The sequence below is a fragment of the Sinohyriopsis cumingii genome, unplaced genomic scaffold, assembly GCF_028554795.1.
Source record: "Sinohyriopsis cumingii isolate HCF-2022 unplaced genomic scaffold, ASM2855479v2 utg003970l, whole genome shotgun sequence".
In the NCBI taxonomy this organism is placed as follows: domain Eukaryota; kingdom Metazoa; phylum Mollusca; class Bivalvia; order Unionida; family Unionidae; genus Sinohyriopsis; species Sinohyriopsis cumingii.
In genome coordinates, this window is record NW_028316639.1 from 7,848 (window position 1) to 27,840 (window position 19,993).

A 19,993-nucleotide genomic window follows, 5' to 3' on the forward strand; every position below is an offset into this window, starting at 1 on the left:
GTTAAACTGGGATTAAACTTTCGATCTGGTCGCCATGTCAACTAGACATGAACATGTTTAATGGAAGCCTCATTTCGATAAAAGTGAACACCACATAAAATACCCCAAACGTACACATATTGTAATGAACGAGACAAAGAAATTAATAAAATATCAAAATAAAAAAGGAAGCAAACTAATTTCGTCTGAATAATGTCATCTCTAACAATTGAAATTTAAAAGTAAAATTAAGTTTTTGAGCTGTATAACAAAAGTCCAACTGTACTTCAATATTCCAATTACGAAAGAATTTATTTCATGGCATAATATCTCAGAACAAAAATGATTCATGGACATTTACAACTATTTTGACATTACAACCTTTTGAATTCCAAAGCAGCCATTCTAATTTCATACGAATGAAGGAGAGAAATTATAATGTATTTGTAATCATATTTAAAAGTTTGCAAAATAATTAAATAAATCAAAGTAAATGACTTTGCATATCAAGCATTTGGCAAACAATTTCAAATACCAACAATTCGTTAAGTATTACTACCATTATCATATTATAACAAATCCCATCATTTGTTCTGCCCGACCCTTTGTTCTAAAGTTCAAAGTTCTTTATATATGTTAAATTATTAACATTATGAACTGTTAACAAACCTCTTCGCTTGCTGTTTCAACTAAAGCACATTAACATTTAGCAGAGGCTGATAAAATAAAAGTACTAGCTAAAAAAGAACAGAACGCATAATGAAGACTTGACGAACATCTCAATTAATTAAAACAATATTCGCCATCCTCAGTGTGATAAGACGTATTGAAACGCTTGAGGACCGACTAGAAATAAATCTAACACAGTAATATACCAAATAATTTCAGGTTGAAAATGAAGTACATAATCTTCGTCCTCCTTATGTCCTGCTCTACTCATGTCTTCTCTAAACTGGAACTGATAAATAACGGATACGAGGGCTTGTACGTTGTAATCGGACCTGAGGTTCAGGAGAATTACAGCTTAGTCAGCAAAATTAAGGTAATATGCAATTAATATATTCATTTAATTCTGCCTTAATTGGTAAACCTATCAAGCAATCATCTGACTTAAACAGAAGCCATTTCAAAGTATTTTCAAAAATATATTTTGAAGAATGAACGTCTATCAGCAGCCACTATGCTTTCAGAGGACACTTTTGTCTCTTCCTAACTGTGTCGATTTAAGACATGGTCCATTGTGCACTGGATGAATCTGAGAAGGACAGATGTTTGATTGTAAACTGTACCAGTCTAAATAGGACAGGTTTAATTTGCACACTGGACCAGTCTAAAAAGGACATGTTTGATTTGTACAATGGACCAGTCTAATAAGGACAGGTCTGATTGTACACTGGACCAGTCTTTAGAGATGTGATGTGATGTGATGTGATTTTGATTTTTAACGTAACTTTAACAATTTTTCAGTCATATCGCTACGATGTCTGCAATGTGGCAGTTTATAGTGATGTCTAGGACTGGGGCATCATGCCGCAGACATGTAGCATGATGTCCCACGCAGTCACATTATCCTGACACCAGGCCGACCAGTCCTAACACTAACCTCTTAATACTGAACACCAAGCGAGGCAGCTGTTAGTACCATTTTTTAAGTCTCTGGTATGACTCGGCCGGGGATCGAACCCACAACCTCCCGCATAAAATCCAAGGAAAGTTTAGTTATTAATTTTTTAACTTTATGTTATTTTTGAAGACCGAGGATGCTCTTCTTTTACATTCTCATGTCAAATATATTTTTAATTTACAACAGAAAATCTTATTATCTTGTACGGTTTTAGTAGATCAGTGGGTTCGATCACATAAATTAATAGTTAATAAATGAATTGTTTCTCCTGAATGTCCGTCTAGAAAAAGTGTTTGCCTGACAGCTGAATATTGTATTCACCCAAAGTTATTTAAAACGAATGTGGTGATAAATGAATTGCAACGTAAATATTATGTATCCTTTATTCAGAGGAGCTGGTTTACGGTATGGGTATATGATGAACTCTTGAAGTAAAAGCTAAGGCAAAAATAATGCAAGCGCACACGTCAAAACATGTTTAATGTAAAACATTACCTTAAAAAGTAGTTTTAGATATGCACGGCACTAGATGCCAACTTTATAAGAGTTGTATTTCCCGTGGTTTTTACCATTCTTTGATATCATTGACATATAGGTCAGGATATACTTATTTTTGTGAACGGACGTTTTCTGTTAATTGTCACGTGTCTAATGTTGCACGGACGGTTCTGCTAAAGTCACGTGTCTAATGCTGCACGGACGGTTTATGTTGCCCACGTTAACGTACGACGAAGGCGCAGCTGAGTATTCGCCACCAAATTTGAATTTAATCGCCACCCAATTTTCTTCCGCGCTGCCTGCTGTGATACATTTTGAAGTAGATGTTGAATAGTTTATGCGTAATAAGGTAAATGACCCTTGGCAAACTGGCGTCTTGAGATCCCACTCCATCCCTCTCAAAATCGCCTACTATTTCGGAGGCCCGAAATCCAGGTTTTTTAGTCCGACCCTGGTATATCATACAATTGTTGGATCTAATCAAGATTATATCAATGATTCTACAAATAATGACGAGGTTAGTCCTTCTGCTAGTACACTGTGAAAGCATTGTACTTGGTATTCCGATTTTCATTATCGGGCGATAACAAAACATCTGGTGACTATTTCCGGTTATAGCTTCGAATATTCATTCATTAACAAAGAACAACTATGGAAAAAGATAGCATTTGAGAGTGAAAATATTTGAAATTATTCGGTAAACAAAGTAGCGAATAATAACTAACGCAAGGGCCTAGTGTTATAGTTACAATTATTACCGTCATCTATGGTTTATTTAACTTTAAAAATGATAAAAACACTCCTTAAATATATTAGCACTTGTATCCTGTTAACATATGGTTCTAACATATTTATTTAATGTGTGGAGGAATTTTCTTCTAGAACAAACAGAAAATAGTTAATATCACGCAAACAGCTTACAGCATGTATAAAGCATATATAGGACTGTTGCAATTACGTCCCTAACTCTGTAACATGTGTTGCCTTGATATTAAATAAAGTGTTGCCTTAATTTAGAGTTAATTAACTTATCTAAATGCATTAAATTTATTCCTTGTTTTGTTTCAGTGATGACGATGACGATGGTTATTATTATTATTATTATTATTACAGAGTATTATCACAGATGCTTCAAGGTTGCTCTTCACGGCCACAAAACATCGAGCTTTTATTAGGAATGTTACAATCATTATCCCCAGAACATGGTCCCGAAGTCTCGAAGGAGATATAATATCAAAGCCTTCGTCGCTCGATTCGGAATATATTTTGATTGATATTCCGTCCAGCAAATATGGACGCGATCCGTACGTGGAGGGTGTTGTGGAATGCGGAAAACCGGGGAAGTACATGCACCTGACACCTAGACTGCTCCTAATGGAAGACGCAGAGAAAGCACATGGCCCATGGGGTATGATTTATTTTTCATATTTTTGTCAAACGATTGGGAAGCAGGTCCGGCATATAGTGTGAACATATCCGTCTGCCATATCAGGCCACGCCACTACAATTCCATCACAATATTTGTTCCACTCGATAAAAGTTTGAATGCCTTCATCGCTTGGGCTATTTTTATGAGGCTTAACATTAGGAAGAATTAGATCAAATTCTATCTTCACCGTATTCCGGCATAACATCCACGTATTATGGCCCTGTTTAACTTAGACATTATTTTTCAATGTTGGTTCTGTTAAACAACGTTTGAGAGACTTCATGGATTGAAAAAATAAATTGGTATCAAGCTTTAGGGTTAAAAGAACTGTATTAATTTCGACTTGTACCCTTTTCGGTAAAAAATGTTAAAGATTTAACGACCCTGTTTATACATTTATATGTATAAAACGGTTGCGGTTTTTAAAAAATGTGAGGGGAAGAAAAACAAGTTTTATATATATCTATAAAAATCTTTAAAAAATAGTTGTGGTAAATAGGTTCTCTAATTTGCTATTGTTAACTTGACGTTATTCTACCCTCAAGAGAATAATAATTTGGACCATGCGACAACACCAAGACCACCTGGCATAACTATCTCTATACTCCCATTTGTGAAGTTACACACCACAACTGAAACACTGTACTTTATCTCCTTGTCCAAAGTAGACAAGTCCAGTTCTCGTTAAAGATTTCGGAGTGGCTCTTTCAACATATTTAGTTTGTTTTCCTTTGAGCGCATGGAATCGACTGGCAGAATCTCAATAGCCAGGAAAAGTCACAGGACCTTTGTATTCTTCTTTGATTCCGGATTCTCAATAGCTTACATCCAGATAGGTTTGTTAGAGTATTGAATTTGCACTTGCATGTAAATGATTTTGAATCGAATCCAATCATGGTGACGGGAAATCCGTTCCTTGATCTGAACTGTATTTCAAATGAAAATGTATTTTGTATCGTAATAAATTGTGAGCAATGACAGAAGCTTATTGATGACACTTTCGCACTATCTGTCGTCCACAGTCTCTCAGTGCACTAAGAGAAATCATAAAGAGTACAAAAGCCACGAAAAAGTTTCTTCTTCCCTTGCAACCATATTTTAAATCATTTTATCACTAAGGTATACCTTTCAATAGCATTTGATGTAACAGTCAAAGTGACCAGTACGTCCTTTTCCTATTCAGAAACACATTCATAAAGGTTTTCAATTTCTATTGGGCAGATATACAAACATTCTATTACAGTATGTCTTGGGATTTCTGGGGGACATATCATAATTATATCTTTGCCTATAAGCTGATATTACGGGTACGCTTGGGAACTTACAATACGTATATAGGCCGTGGGTTTAGAATGAGGATGGTATTATAGGGACAAATTATATATGGGCTAAATGGGGAATGGCAATGGCAAAGGTTAAAAGTTTTAGTTGTTGTTGGTAATATAGATATAGACAAACACATACACAAAGCATAAAACACAAATGGCAAAGAAGATTAGTATCTCTTTTCTAGAGATATGAATGGGCCTGAGAATAGCCATATACTTTCTGCTACTTCTCTCTCCGTGACCGCCATTTCTTCCATAACGTCTTCGTGAAAACTTTCAGCTTGAACTATGACTCTTCCGTTTGATTATCAAGTGTCCAGTCTGGATGCCACCATCATCAAGATGTAATTGGGGTGTTGAAAGTATTGGTCTTTTCTTTGACGTCATTTTCTTTTCGTTCCTCTTCCCAGGCCTGGACCTTCACCCAATTGGCATTGAGGCACTGAAAGTACTATTCTTTCCGACGCTCCTTTTCTTTTCTGTCCCCTTCTTCGGCAAATGTGATAGAAGTCGTTGACTTGTAGCTTATCTAAATGTTTTTGTTTGCTTGGCTCGACTTAGAGTTGCGACGTGTTCGGACATTCGGCCATGTACGTCGACTTATTGAGTGGGTCGGAGTCACAATCAACAAGATTTTACCCCTATTTGGGTGCAAACACTCATTTCGGGATATTAAAAAATGTGCGCGCGACACTCTAGCTTATTTCCCGTCGAGTAAAGATGGATCCACCATCAGAAGAGCTACACCTACTATATGTACAGAGCACGCTCATCGTGGATTAAATTACTAAGCTCATCGTACTTTACTCATTTTGTCGTCACGTGTGAGGAAGGAACAACCACCTGTCGACACCCAGTTTATGATGCAAGTACGGGCCCTCGGTTTTCTTGGTGTGAACAGCACGCTAGCGGGAATCGTGTTTGGGCAAGGGAAAGTAAGGGACAGGTCTTGCTGGAGTGGATGTACGCCTGAGACTGACTCGATGTAGTACCGATGTCCATTTGATGACCAATGCTAACGAGTACAAAACCATCAGAGAAGAAACCCGACTTTACGAGCGCGGTGCAGGAATTTTCCTTAAAGCGTGAAACGACATCAGCCAAAGTTTAAGTAAAACGACAGTAAAGTAGTGTCCGATAGGAAGAGAAATCTTCCCCATTGCCTCTTGATTCCGATCCAATGTTGAAGATCATGTTTTACGCGGACAGTTACCCAAAGTTTTATTCAGTAACATCGTATTGAAATCGCATATCATAAAGTGAACTAGCTATATCATTTAAACTCCGCCCTTGTTTGATTTTATTTCAACGGTTGTAGAATTCAAGATTGTGGTTTTCATAATCATTTGCAAGCAACAATTTGTAAAGTGTTTGGATTCCGTACCATGGAGTCATCCAGATGTGTGTTCTTGGCTTCTCTTCCTTACGTCAAGAGTTTTATCAGGTACGATCGGTAAGCGTAAGTATCCTTGCTGTAACTGACTAGTTTGTTATTCAAGTAAACAGCTACTTCAATGAAAAACGAATGCACACAATTGTTGGTGAGAGCCAAAATTTCTATTCCAGTTTGAAGTGACACAATTTTGCCTGTTCTCATTAAAGTTTGATGGGACTTCTCTACATTTTGAAGAAATTCTCTTTTTTTGGTATCAAAGTAGGATCTTTTAAAGCAAGTAATCTTCAAGTCACAATTTCTTTACGATGGATTCTACCGTACGAATGCGGATATGAACATCTCATAAACCATTCCTTGGTATTCTGGGTACATCTCGTACAATACACTGGGGAATCGATTTCGAAAACGTAGTTTCTCTGAGATTTTTCCATTGGAGAATATAATATTTTGTCCAGGATCTTTTATGTTGATGTTGCTACTGTCAAAATACAATTTGCAGACAGGAAGATATTGTGGATGTGTAAATTCATCATGAAATTGATATGTTTTCACCTTCCTCGTAAACAGTGATGGAAGAATTCATTTTGAAAGGAATGACTTTGAGTATTTGAGTGGATGTGTTTCCAACCACGTACTCAAACACATTGGATGACACAAACTTCAAATTCTTTCCTTTGTTCAATTTCCTTGGGCTGCAAAACTACTCTTAGAATCGATCGGTGTTATTGATGTCTTTTAAATGGGTGCTACGTTTATGTTCCATTTAGAATTTCAAACAGTCAGGGAGTAAAATGATGAATAACAGTTAGCTATCTATCAGACAAAATGCAGGATGAGACGGTGAACAATGGCACCATACTCGATTTGTAGACGTTTGTCAGCTTTTTCAAGGACTTTGCCAAAATGATCGTTACAAATAGCGGTAATCGTTTCAACTAGATGTTTGTTACTAATAAATAATAGCTTGCAGGAATGCGTAAGGAATAGATACTCAAATTATAGTTGTTTGGTTCCGTAATAACCAGGATCATTTTTATCTAACTGTTCTTGAATTTGTTCGTAGTGGATTTCGACGACAAAATCGGTTTGATTTTCAGGCACATTCAGGACGTGCGTAGGGTGAATGATTTCTACCAAATCTGCTTCCCACTGAGATTCGTAATTGAATTGTAGAACTTAAGATAATTTCGCCGTAAAGAATCATAGGATGTTGTAAAACACATTCATAGAACTACCACTGATTAATATTAAATAAAATTAGTTGATTATAGTTTGATGTTTCTGGCTTTCAAGAAGTCGCCCACTGTTAAAGGATAATGATTTTTACAATGTTGCAAAAGAGGGCAATTGTCATTGTGACTGGAAGAATGGTGACTGTCGTTGGCTACAAGGCTAGTGCTGTTGATGTTACAGCATATAGCATTGTTCAAAGAATAACTGGGAAGAAGATAATCAATACAACTAGTCATTAAAATTATCCGCACTTGTCTCTTTGTCGTAAACTCAAATTGACGATGGCTGCTTCGATAACGCAATACGATACACACATTTGGTAGAAAAAGACGATTAGAGGTATACACACGCGCTCTCCAGTTGACATCCTCAGAGTTTGCTATTATAGTTCTTGAAGAAAGGAACTCTGTGAAGGAGAAGCAGCTGCTGTGGTTTATAGGCACGGTTTTCACTGCATTAGTTTATAATCAATGATTTATGAAGCAGCAATCCAAAAATCAAAACTAGGTGGCTATTCTTTCCTAGCTCACTTTAACGATCAAGAATGCTTTCGATATAGTATATTTCCTTTTTATTCATTCGTTGTAACTCAGGAAAAATGTTTCCTTGAACACTTCACCCTTTATGTCTTCCAGTTTATTGATTGGACTATCACAACAACGTGCTTGTCCAGTAACAGAAACAATTCTGCTGTCCAGTTAGGTAAATAACCTTTGTCAAAGGTACGCTTGATTATTTGAATGCGAGGTAAATCTCCCTTCTTTAACATCTCTCGTTTCTTTGGGGTACTTGGTGACGTCCCAAACAAGCGTCCAAACACCATCACTTTGTTTTCGAGGCTGATTTCTTCGGTTTCATATCTGATGCTACAATAATACGATTGACTGTAAGCTATGAAGAATCTGAGTTATCATCCATATCACAAAACCTCTCCTGAAAGTAGTCCAACAATGGATCATAAAAAGGAACAATCACTTTTAACAAGAGTCCTATCAGCATGACCTGAAATCATTCGCTTTGAACATCATATTTTATCTGATGGGTATTTTCTCTTTCACCATATGAAGAAGAACATTCTGATGTTTCCATAATCGTTAATCGTTGTTTCTGTATTGTGGGCAAAGATACCATTCCTTTCAACACATTCAAACAGCATTCACATTCCGAATCAATGATTTATTTGGGTGTTTTTCTGAATGATTGTTTCCTCGTCGGAGGATCGAATTAGCGAGTACCACCAAGACGTGCCAATATTTAGATATATGAGGAGAGAGTTCATTTTTGGATGAGTATTGTATATTGGGACGACGAATAGAGTGGTGTGCACTTCTTTGTGGTAAGATCATTTGTTTCGGGAGTAAATATTACTGAAGTGAATGGTATTTCACACTTCAGTTTTATACTGGAATTCGCCTCCACTGATTGTCGGAACATCGTATCAGCCTCATTATGTACATCACCCCGACAATAAGGTGTTTCCAACGGAATAAATTGTGACAGTTCTTGTTTGGATGAATCTACTAAACTTTGTAACACTCCTGATTTGTCTCAGAAATTTGTCTTATTTGAGACCCATTTCGTTTCACCATGTTTTTAAACGCGGGTGTTGAATCATGCATGCTAGGCTTTATGGTGAATGGCGACGACGAAGTAGTAGGAGAAGGAAACACTGTAACTGAAAATATCTGGACACGAGTCGTTGTCTGTTTGGTATTGTTTTGTGGTAGGAAATAATATCCGTATCTAAGAAATCCTGGTAAAAGCACCGGAATGCTCTTGATGATGGTACAAATAAATATATTATCTGCCAAGGATATAGGTTCCTCGAAACACGAAAGCTTCTGGAACTACGTTATGGTATATTTTCAACGTACAGTGAAGAATCAAGTCGCCTTGAAGGTTTGCATTTCAGGAATGCCACACACCGTCCTGTTAGATATACGTACATGCTGTAACACGATTTCTACTTCTCTTCTCTTTTGGGTTCTGTCTAAATTCTAATGATCTCCCATGTTGTTTTCTATTATGCAGTCTCATTCTGGCTGGCATACGTTCGCCGCATGACGGTGGCATGAACTAAGCACATCTGATTTTGGAAGTAGTTAAATTAGATGAAACTTTGTTGGACTACAAATAACACATTGGCTGGAGCAATAGGTTTAAGAGGTGAATCGTGAGCCATATAAAGTGTAGTTTGTACTAGCGGTCATATTAAACTCGCCATTAGATTGTTAGACATGTTGAATTTTGTTGATGAATTTGGACGGTAATTCCACAGGTGTATTAAGTTTGATAAAGACCGGATGCTTCAAATTGTCACGAAGGATTGAAAGTCTCAAACTATCATCTCTTTAAGTCTGTTTAAATATTTTAACGAGGAATCCCACAAATCCGTTACGAAAATAGCGAAAATATATTTCGATTAACACTACCGACTACTCCTCATGAGCTATAAGTCAAGGTACCTGCTGCATGAAAGGACATTGGGCTCCATAATGTCATCAGCGTCAAAGAAAAAGAAAGACAGCAGAAGACCGAAGAAGCGAGAGACACAATTAAAGATACAGGTTCTATTATAATTGTCAGGAAAAAAGCAATGAGCATAATAGTGTCCTACAAAAATAGCGAATAAGCAAGAGGAGGTCAGTTCTTCAGAAAAAGAAAAAGGACCCATCCCAAAAAGAAAAGACAATGAATAAGTAGAATCAATGCCAGTGAAGAAATTAAAAGAAAAAGAGGCAGGGATTGAAAAAAGGAACGAAAATAGAAATGGATTTTTGCGATGTGTTATGAAATTTTCGTTGTGATTTAGATATAAAAAATATGCCAAAGAAACGTAAGTGTCTCTTTGTCTTGACCTTTAAGACTAACGATAAGTTACTTAAGCACGCACTCACACACAAACACCATTCAATCATGCGAATAGGGATTTAAGTTTAACTTGATGTGAAAATCACGGAGTAAAATATACTTTCTAAGAGACCAGGGAGGTCCGGAAAAGGGCATTTGGGTGTCTCTTTTAACAATCTCATGGACTTGTCTCTATCCTGCTTTTGTTAATATGATATTCCCCAGTACCCTAATACAACTACTTATGACCGAGTTAAGTGTGTGGGAGTAATACTGATTTGAAGGAAAACTATTCAGGTCATATCAAATAACAACAATGTTAAGTATTGAATCACGCCACATTAATAATGGTCTTGATGTTGCAGCTCACATGTTTGTCCACGAGTGGGGACATCTACGATGGGGCTTGTTTGACGAGTACAAGAGGACAGTTAATTATTTTAATCCTTATTTCTACTTGGACATGGAGACCGAACAATATCAACCTATTTTGTAAGTCTATCTATCTATCTATCTATCTATCTATCTATCTATCTATCTATCTGTCTATCTATCTGACTGCTCCGGTGGCCTCGTGGTTTGAGCGTCAGCTCCATATGTGGGAGGTCGTGAGTTCGAACCCTTCCGATTCATACCAAAGACTTCTAAAAATAGTACTAACAGCTGCCTCGCTAAGCGCGCAGCATTAAGAGGTTAGTGTTAGGACTGGCCGTCCTTGTGTCAGAATAATGTGACTTGGTGGGGCATCATGCTACATGTCTGCGGCATGATGCCCCAGTGCTAGACATCACTATAAACTGTCACACTACATACATCGTATCTATCTATCTATCTATCTATCTATCTATCTATCTATCTATCTATCTATCTATCTATCTATCTATCTATCTATCTATATATCTATCTATCTATATGTCTTGTCTGTCTGTCTGTCTATCTATCTATCTATCAAGAATATGTATGTATGTATGCATGCATGCATGCATGTATGTATGTATGTATGTATGTATGTATGTATGTATGTATGTATGTATGTATGTATGTATGCATGTATGTATGTATGTGTGCAGGTATGTATCGACGAATGAATTAAAAATTAGGACATGCCGACACAGGTACATACGGATGGATGGATATTTCCCATGAATGATCAATTATCAATGTTTTCTTCTGATATTTGTTGATGGTAGATGTTAGATGGTAGATGTTGATGGTATATGTTACTATAGAATATATGTATAGTATCTTCGTTGTATCATTGATATACCATGAGATATAAAATTTGTTTTTTTAAAGGAAACGATGTGTTCTTTTTTAAGCTTCTATTTTCGTTGATGTTTATTAAATGAAAATAAGACACAATTAAGTTGTAATGATTAAGGTTGGTTTAAATGAAGAAAGTTAGCACCACAAACACAGTATGGTTACATTAAACGCGCATCCATTCACTTACCGTTGAAACGAGCGTTGAATATAAACTAAGCAAAAAAGGCGAATAAAAATAGGTACTTGAAACATTTAAATGCCTTTACAGTTGATGCAAGTCATTATCATGCCTTAATTAACACTTGTTGATCCAAGTCATTAGTATGCATTAACTAAAATCATTCAATCAATCATGGATGTTATTTATATTCCTGTATTTCTACAATACCAAAGTCATCGAAAAGGGAACGTCGATTAAAAATCATATGCTTGAATTCTACACAAAGCTGGACAAATGCAATCCTATTTACATGATTTAAAAAAAAATACGCCATAGTACTTAGATATTTAAAAAATAATTTGTAAACTTGATTTTTATATAATGCTCAGCAAATATTACTGTATGACAAATTAATGATAAATATTTGCATCTTGTTGCATTTACACTTTGAACGTAAAAGTCTAATAATACTTTAAAAAACTGTGCTTGTCTGTGAAATCAGCTCATGCAAATTGTATTCCTAGCATTTATCTAATAGTCCCATGCAAAGGCACATTGGAAAACTACGTCACGCGGTCATGTTACAAGTGACTCAGTTGTGTAAGTAGTAGGCTGGAACTCAAGACAACATTGATGGTTACCCATATAAGATCACTGTTATTCGTCAAAACTGATACTTTACGGCTGTGGTTTAGTTGGCAAAAAGAGTTATAAAAAGTTTGTCTTTAAAATATTCAAGACAGTTGATAGTAAATAAATTGTTACAGTTTCTGCGCATTTTGTTTGCTGCTACATGCTTCGCTTGTGCACCCACCTGCGTGGTGGCACATCATTGGTAATATGACATGGGAGCTATGGACCAGCCATTTCGAGAATTAATTATCACTCCGGCTTGTGATGTTATTGCTTTACACTGCTTATGCTTTACTCAAACGTTATCGACGCGTATGCAATTAATTTTTTACTACAAATTCCTCTCCTCCCCCAAAAGTCTTTTTAGAGAGGAACCAATTTCAGATGATCACTGTTTTCTTACTCTTCAATTGAATAGTAACAAGGAAAAGCTCCCCAACCCACCCAGAAGCACATTGCACTTTGGTTTTGTTTAATTTATTATTATTTTTTTTTTTTGGGGGGGGGTTTGCAATCCGTTGTACATACGCCTGTCCATCTATTTTGCACGGAAGGGTGATAAAAGGGGTAGACTTAAAGTCTACTATTTGTTTCAACAGATGTATCAAGCATATTGCACTTTGGTTTTGTTTTATGGGGGGTGGGGGTGGTTGCAATCCGTTGTACATACGCCTGTTCATCTATTTTGCACGGAAGGGTGATAAAAGGGGTAGACTTAAAGTCTACTATTTGTTTCAACAGATGTATGAAGAATGTCAAAGGGCAAGCCCTCATGAACTGCAACAAAGATAAACCTTGCGATGTGACCAAAATAACGGATCCACTTCCATATGAATGTAGATATTGTCTAGCTGGAGACCAGACAACTCCCGTATCACTGATGGGTCATTCTTACATTGCATCCGTGAGTTTAACATTGTTCGGATTAATTTCTTTATATTAAAAGAACAATTAAAAAAACATAATATTTTGGGGTCGACTATATTTTTTTTAAATTTTGAAAATCCGTTTAAATGTATTGAGTGATTTGATGACCAGGGAACATACCCATTTTAGGAATAGCTCAATGTATAGTGTTTAAATATTCTAGAAAAGTGTATGATAGCAACTAGATTTTGTTTCTACTTTCGTTTTTTACGATAAAATAGATTCTCAATTACACACACACCCACACCCACACACAGACACCCCCAACCACCCACACCCACACCCACTATTGCGCATCTTTAAAATATTTCATATACAACTGCAGTTCTTTATTTATAATCGCAACCAAATCAATACATATGTTCAAGCTGGTGATTTATTATTGTACGTCGAGATTTGTCCCTGTTTCGTCTGTTTTTTTATTTAAATTTGGAACAGGTTTCGGACTCTGAACGGCTGTATATTCGGTCAGTCCCATGATTGTAACAAATAATGTGAAGCCAAAGTAGAAGTTATCAATTAAATACAAAACATCATACATATATTTTGTAAACCATCAGCTTCTAGGGAGCGGAATGTACTGGAAATCTCGCAAGGAAATAATAATCGCTTGTAAATGTCTTACGCAAACATTAATGTTACAATATTAACCATTGGGTATTAATACATTTGCTGATTTACGATATTTGTGAGAATGTAACGTTAAAAATATTTTAAAACATGATCGTACAGGACAACGAGCCTAACATTTAAGTAAAGACTGAATCATTCAGTTATGACCATATACTTTCAGGTAAAGAACTTCTGCGAAAACGACAATAATACTGCGGAGAACTACAGACATGTCTCAGCTGTCCCAAGTGATCAGAACGTAAACTGCCATTACAAAAGCACATGGGAAGTGATACGACAACATAAAGATTTTCAAGGTTTGCAGAGAGAGAGAGAGAGAGAGAGAGAGAGAGAGAGAGAGAGAGAGAGAAAGAGAGAGAGAGAGAGAGAGAGAGAGAGAGAGAGAGAGAGAGAGAGAGAGAGAGAGAGAGAGAGAGAAGGAACGTTGTCGGCTCTTGATTGGGTAGCTAGTTGTCATATTGGCAGTCGCTGGTAAGAAAGAATATATTAATAACTTATAATAGTACTCGCGATGTAAACCAGTCTGTAGTGAGTAAATATACAAAATCTTCAATCGTTTAAGATAGCTTAGAAGGATTAATATGGTGTATTAAATATCGAATTGACCATCAAACTTGAGAACGACTGTTGCAAGACATACAGCAAACAAGGACCATGCTATTGAGTATGGACACATTTAGTGTAAATTCAATCAACAATATTAACAACTTAAACGACATCAAAGAAAAAGACAGCCTTTGTATCTGGTTGGTATTTTTTATTTATTTTCAAAGGAAGAAATTATGCAGCTTCAGTAAGTACTAACACAACACCAAATTTCAACATAGCTTACAGTGGGGCAAAGGTTCGAGCTTTGGTTCTGGATGTCTCCGGAAGTATGAGCGTAACGGTTGCTTCATCCGGGGTACGTAAGTTGTAGTATTCTTTCGAGTTGTTATGCTGATTCATAAAAAGTATATAATACATATATTAATTAAATAATTTAGTTCCCTAGAATACAAAGTAAAAATGAGAAGAAAGAACTTGCGATATTGCGAATTAAATCCCAAAATAATCCAAGAACTACAGACACAAGTCCTGGTAATTTAAAGTCCTAAATAAAATTCAGTAGAATACAAAAACTGAAGGCGATGATGTGTCTGAGGTAGCTTATAGAGTGTAGATGTGTCAACAGTCTTTTGCTGAATCATAAAATATAATTACAGGTATGAATTTACTTTGAATTCCAGTGAATGTCTCTATCCAAGAATTTTATCAGAGCACTTTCGTATTTCCAGAGAAAATAATCACTTGAATTCATTAATCTGAATATATAAAATTCCAGCCCCAAAATGAATAATGGACACACTATAGAATACAACATGAAAGTGCTAGATCTTAAAGCACGACTGAAACATCCTCTCAGTTACAAGATTATATAGTTCTCTACTTGACCTCACGTCAAAGTTATAATTTTATAAAAACAAATCTATTTCCTAACGGGAAAAAAATGTAACATTTTTCATTGATCCTGAGGTTTAAAAAATAAAAACTGGAACTTCAATTATGTAAAATACGATAAAGAAATTCCCAAAGCCTAGACCTAGACCCAAATATACATATTTTGCTCTTATTAATAAGAACACTTATTTTAAACCCATACAAATAGATAACAATTTATCGATGTATTAGTTGGTTACAGAATAAAGTAAATTCAGTTGAAGCATAAATGAACTCAGTTTTGGACAAGGTCAAGTTCAATATGCAGAGTTACATTACAACAAATGAAATGTAATGAAATAAATGTTTATATATATTGTTACTACTCTACTGTCACAAATTAAGTAACACAAAGAAGCGTTGATATAGATCTAGTGATGATACTGGTATAGCAAAAAAGGTGCTAGCGTGTGTAACACATATCGAAAGGAATATTTGTCTGTCTCCAGATGGTGAATGTAACTCAAAGAATCGTGTTTCGTCTTTTTATGGGAAAGTATTTTACAAAATATATAGTTAAAACGTTTAATATAATAAAGACACTATATAACTGTATGTATAGTAAAATTATACATATGGTAGATATGATATTTAAAAAGTTACATTTTACAGGGTAGTACTGCATGTTCTGCATATACGTATACTATTGTCCCTGTTCAGCAAATCATTCTTTATTACTAAAATGCAGCTAAAGAACATGTTTTTTATATTTGATTTACTTGTTGCAGAAATCAAACAAGCATGCATATACAATTTAATAGTAAATTGTGCGACAAGAAAGATTAAACGTTTTAAGAAGAATATTAGAATTAAATTCTGGCCTTAAACAAATACTTGTTTCTTTTGATAATCACGTTTTGATGTTTTTTACGCTTCTGAATAATCTTATTTTGCTTTTTAGCTACTTAGGCCGATTAAATTTTGTATGAATATATTTCACCAGATAAACGTTCTATTTCTACAACAATTTGATATTTATAAAAAATATTTATTATTTTGAATAATTATTCAGTCCAATTTGTTGGATAACCTTTTCCAAATTTGTCTTTATTTCCTTTATATTCTTACCAAGGGTCTATTGTATTCTGAGCCTTTTATGCTAGAAAATCAGAGTCACTACAAAATTTCACATACACATTTTGGTCATTTGCTTGCTGGCCATGTAGGTGCCATTGTAATTCATTGGCATTTGTGTTTAACTATTTATTAAGAGTTTAATGTTTTTCTTATGAGTTTATTGAGATATAAACTGTCCGTTGCCAAATCACACAGGAAATAACGCCGTAAGTGTGTTGTAAGCTTTGTGAGTTGGCAACTGTCAGATTATACTAAGATAAGCTCAGAAAAAAACATTAAGGTCTTCTGTTTGCAATTTTTTAAAAATTTTATTAATTTTGTTCTTCTAGTTCGCTTTCTTACAGATTGTTTCTACTAGTTTTAGAACCTTATTTAAGTCCATTAATTCTTGTTGAGGTCTCCTGCTACGTTGCTATTCATGGAACATGCGATTCTGTCTCATTAATATAACAGCTACATTAGCATCAATCAAGCACTTACACCAATGGTTGGCGATGTGTTTTAAACATTCCACACCATGGTCATCATCTTTTATTTAATATGGCACATGTTGTACGTGGAAGCTCAACATTAAAAGCAAACGATGTGTTGTTTTGCTGGAAAGTCCATTGACTCTTATATTTTATACTTTCATGTGACTTGATTTAATCAGTATTGCCTTGACTGGGGAGTAACCAGTTTTTATTTATTTAAATCCATTAACGTGTTGAGTTACATTTTAGGCTTCATGCAGGGGCTACTTACAAATGAGATTAAGATTACTGGTAAATGGTTATAATAATGCGGGTCCAAGGGTGAAACGAAGTAAGGCATCAACGTTGACAGCTAGAATAGGGAATGATCGAGATATATATCCAGCCGACCCCACCCCCACATCGTATCTATCAGGGTTGGCGTCTTACGTTGTAGGACTATGGATCGATCTGCTATAATGTTAGTCTTTAAACCACTCTCCTCCCAATCTCTATATCTATTTATCTACAGTTTTAATTGCATTAGTAACCAGCCTCAGAGAATGATCAAGATCTAGCGAAAATGCAGCAGTATATTTCTCCAGATTTATAATAAGTATAGTCAAAGAAAGAATGATTTTAAAAACTGATTATATTGTACATGTTATTACGCAGCTTTGAATCAAACGTTCTAATATGGGTTTATGCAATTCTTCAGTTAATTGTCTACTTCAACGCTCATCCCGTGTTTTGATTTTCCTAAATGCTTAAAGTTACGATTACTTTGACAGTTATTTCTGTTGCTGCGTTTATGGCATCGTTACAACAATACGACTATCTAATTCACGAAACTTTTTGTTATATGAAATTGTGATTTAGTTTGAATGTTACTTTAACAGTGAACATGTTTTTCACCTATCGAATTATGCTTCTTTACGGGGCGGCCAATTTATAAAAGATTTTCTGGTCCACATTATTAATAACATTTTAGTGTTAAACCTTGTTTTTCTTACGAAGGTAAACTTTATTTCATGTATATCCATTCTACCACCGTTTATGATAACAAATATACGCTTTCTACCCTCCAACGGAACGTGCTCCACTCAGAACATTTTCTTTAGTCTTTCTATGATTCAGATACTTATTATTTGTATCCGTTTGGTTTCCGCACGTCAAAAAACATCATGGTTACATGTTTAATAGGTATGTCATATTGTAATTGTATATTGTTTAGTTAGGTGCTTTTTGAAGTCACCTAGTTGTTTTTTAAAGCTATCAAAATATGTATTGATTTTTCACGTCTGTATCTGTGTTGAATGTAATACACACATTAGTAATCAGCCATATTCAAATATAGAACATGTGAACTGTTATTATCTATTATTATAATATTATCTAAAGAAGGTAGTATGAAACAAACAATACATATACAATTAGTCGTCAAATCGCACAACCATATCACAAAGCAGGCAAGCTTATCAAAACCGAATATCCAATATAAAAACTTGGTTATTCGTTCCAGATATTATCTTATCTCCTTCAGATACCTAATCAAACAAAACTTCTAGAAACAATAAATTGTCGCATAAGAACATGACTTGATATGGGTTACAATACAAGGTAAAGACGTTTTATTGTTTCTCTTGGTAGGAAAGGACTGACTTGCAAGTTCATGTAATGCAACATTCTCATATTTAATTTTAGTCACGGCATCGTTTGCTAATTTTAAAGTTCAGAATTAGAACAACAGCAGCATTGCCTTCTCTTGTTGCAGATAGTGTATATTGTGTTATTTGTTTGTTCTATAGCTATATAATGTATTCATATATGAAATATTTTAAACACTAATAGAACCGCTCCGGTGGTCTAGTGGTTAGAGCGTCCGCCTCGGATGCGGGCGGTCGTAGCGATATGAATGAAAAATTGTTAAAGCTACGTTAAAAATCCAAATCACATCACATGACAAGCACTAATAGATGGAACTAACGATGCAGAATTGGATACTACTAAATAAGCGACGAGAAATGAAGTTATAAATATTAAACATGGATTGTATGAACATGTTCATCGTATAGAATCTCTACAATCTGGTTCTACAGAAATAGTACACAATTCAAACATGTACATAATGATGTTAAATAAGCAAACATGTGGATGCATGTCATGCAGTAATAAAACAGTATTTACATAATAATGTTAATATTCGTATGACAAATTTCATTAACAACCCGTCCAAAAGTGTTGATGAATAATTTAAAATTAGATGAAATTTATTTGAAACTTTACTGATGATACAACGACTGGTAACTTTGATATCCCATGGGCCTGGACGCAGTTAGACTGATAACTCAGATATCACATTGGTCTGGACACTGTCATACTTATAACTTGGATATTAAATGAGCTTGGACGTAGTTAGAATGGTAAATTTGATATCCCGTGGGCCTGGATGTAGTTGGACTTGTAACTTGGATATTCCATGAGTCTGGACGTAGTTAGAATGGTAACTTTGATATCCCATAGGCCTGGACGTAGGTGGACTTGTAACTTGGATATTCCATGAGTCTGGACGTAGTTGGACAGGTAACGTGGATATTCCATGAGCCTGGACGTCGTTGGAATGGTAACTTTGATATCCCATGAGCATGGACGTACTTGGACTGGTAACTTGCATATTCCATAGGCCTGGACGCAGTCAGATATATTGCCTGCTTTGAGATTGGAGTTTGCAAAAGTATAGTTAAGTTTGATGATGATGAAACGGTATTAAGCTTAATGAAGAAAATGACGCCCACTCAATTTTTTAACGTTTGACTTCTTAACTTCTTAATCGAAATTAAAGCTGACCAGACAATTCGTATATATATATTTCTTCACATGTGAATAATTTTTATTCATGGTTGTAAAGTATACAGAATGCCTTTGGTATATTTTGCCAACGTTATCTGAGTCTGCTAAGAGCATACACATTAAATAGGATGTACAGATAGTTGTTTTTGTATGTGCTAATAATAATCTTAATCATCAGA

At 35.3% G+C, this 19,993-nt stretch overlaps 1 protein-coding gene across 2 annotated transcripts in view; it reads left to right on the forward strand.

Annotated features, from left to right (window-relative positions):
• The first annotated feature begins 873 nt into the window (after nucleotides 1-873).
• Nucleotides 874-19,993, forward strand: part of LOC149769309 (calcium-activated chloride channel regulator 1-like) — a 33,336-nt gene continuing 14,216 nt past the window's right edge. For both annotated transcript variants that reach the window (XM_089949925.1, XM_089949928.1), the window contains exons 1-6: nucleotides 874-1,021; nucleotides 3,215-3,509; nucleotides 10,703-10,829; nucleotides 13,138-13,300; nucleotides 14,117-14,252; nucleotides 14,730-14,860. In XM_089949925.1, the coding sequence (XP_089806051.1) occupies nucleotides 875-1,021; nucleotides 3,215-3,509; nucleotides 10,703-10,829; nucleotides 13,138-13,300; nucleotides 14,117-14,252; nucleotides 14,730-14,860 (999 nt within the window). In that variant the 5' untranslated portion in view covers nucleotide 874. The remainder of the gene's footprint in view (nucleotides 1,022-3,214; nucleotides 3,510-10,702; nucleotides 10,830-13,137; nucleotides 13,301-14,116; nucleotides 14,253-14,729; nucleotides 14,861-19,993) is intronic.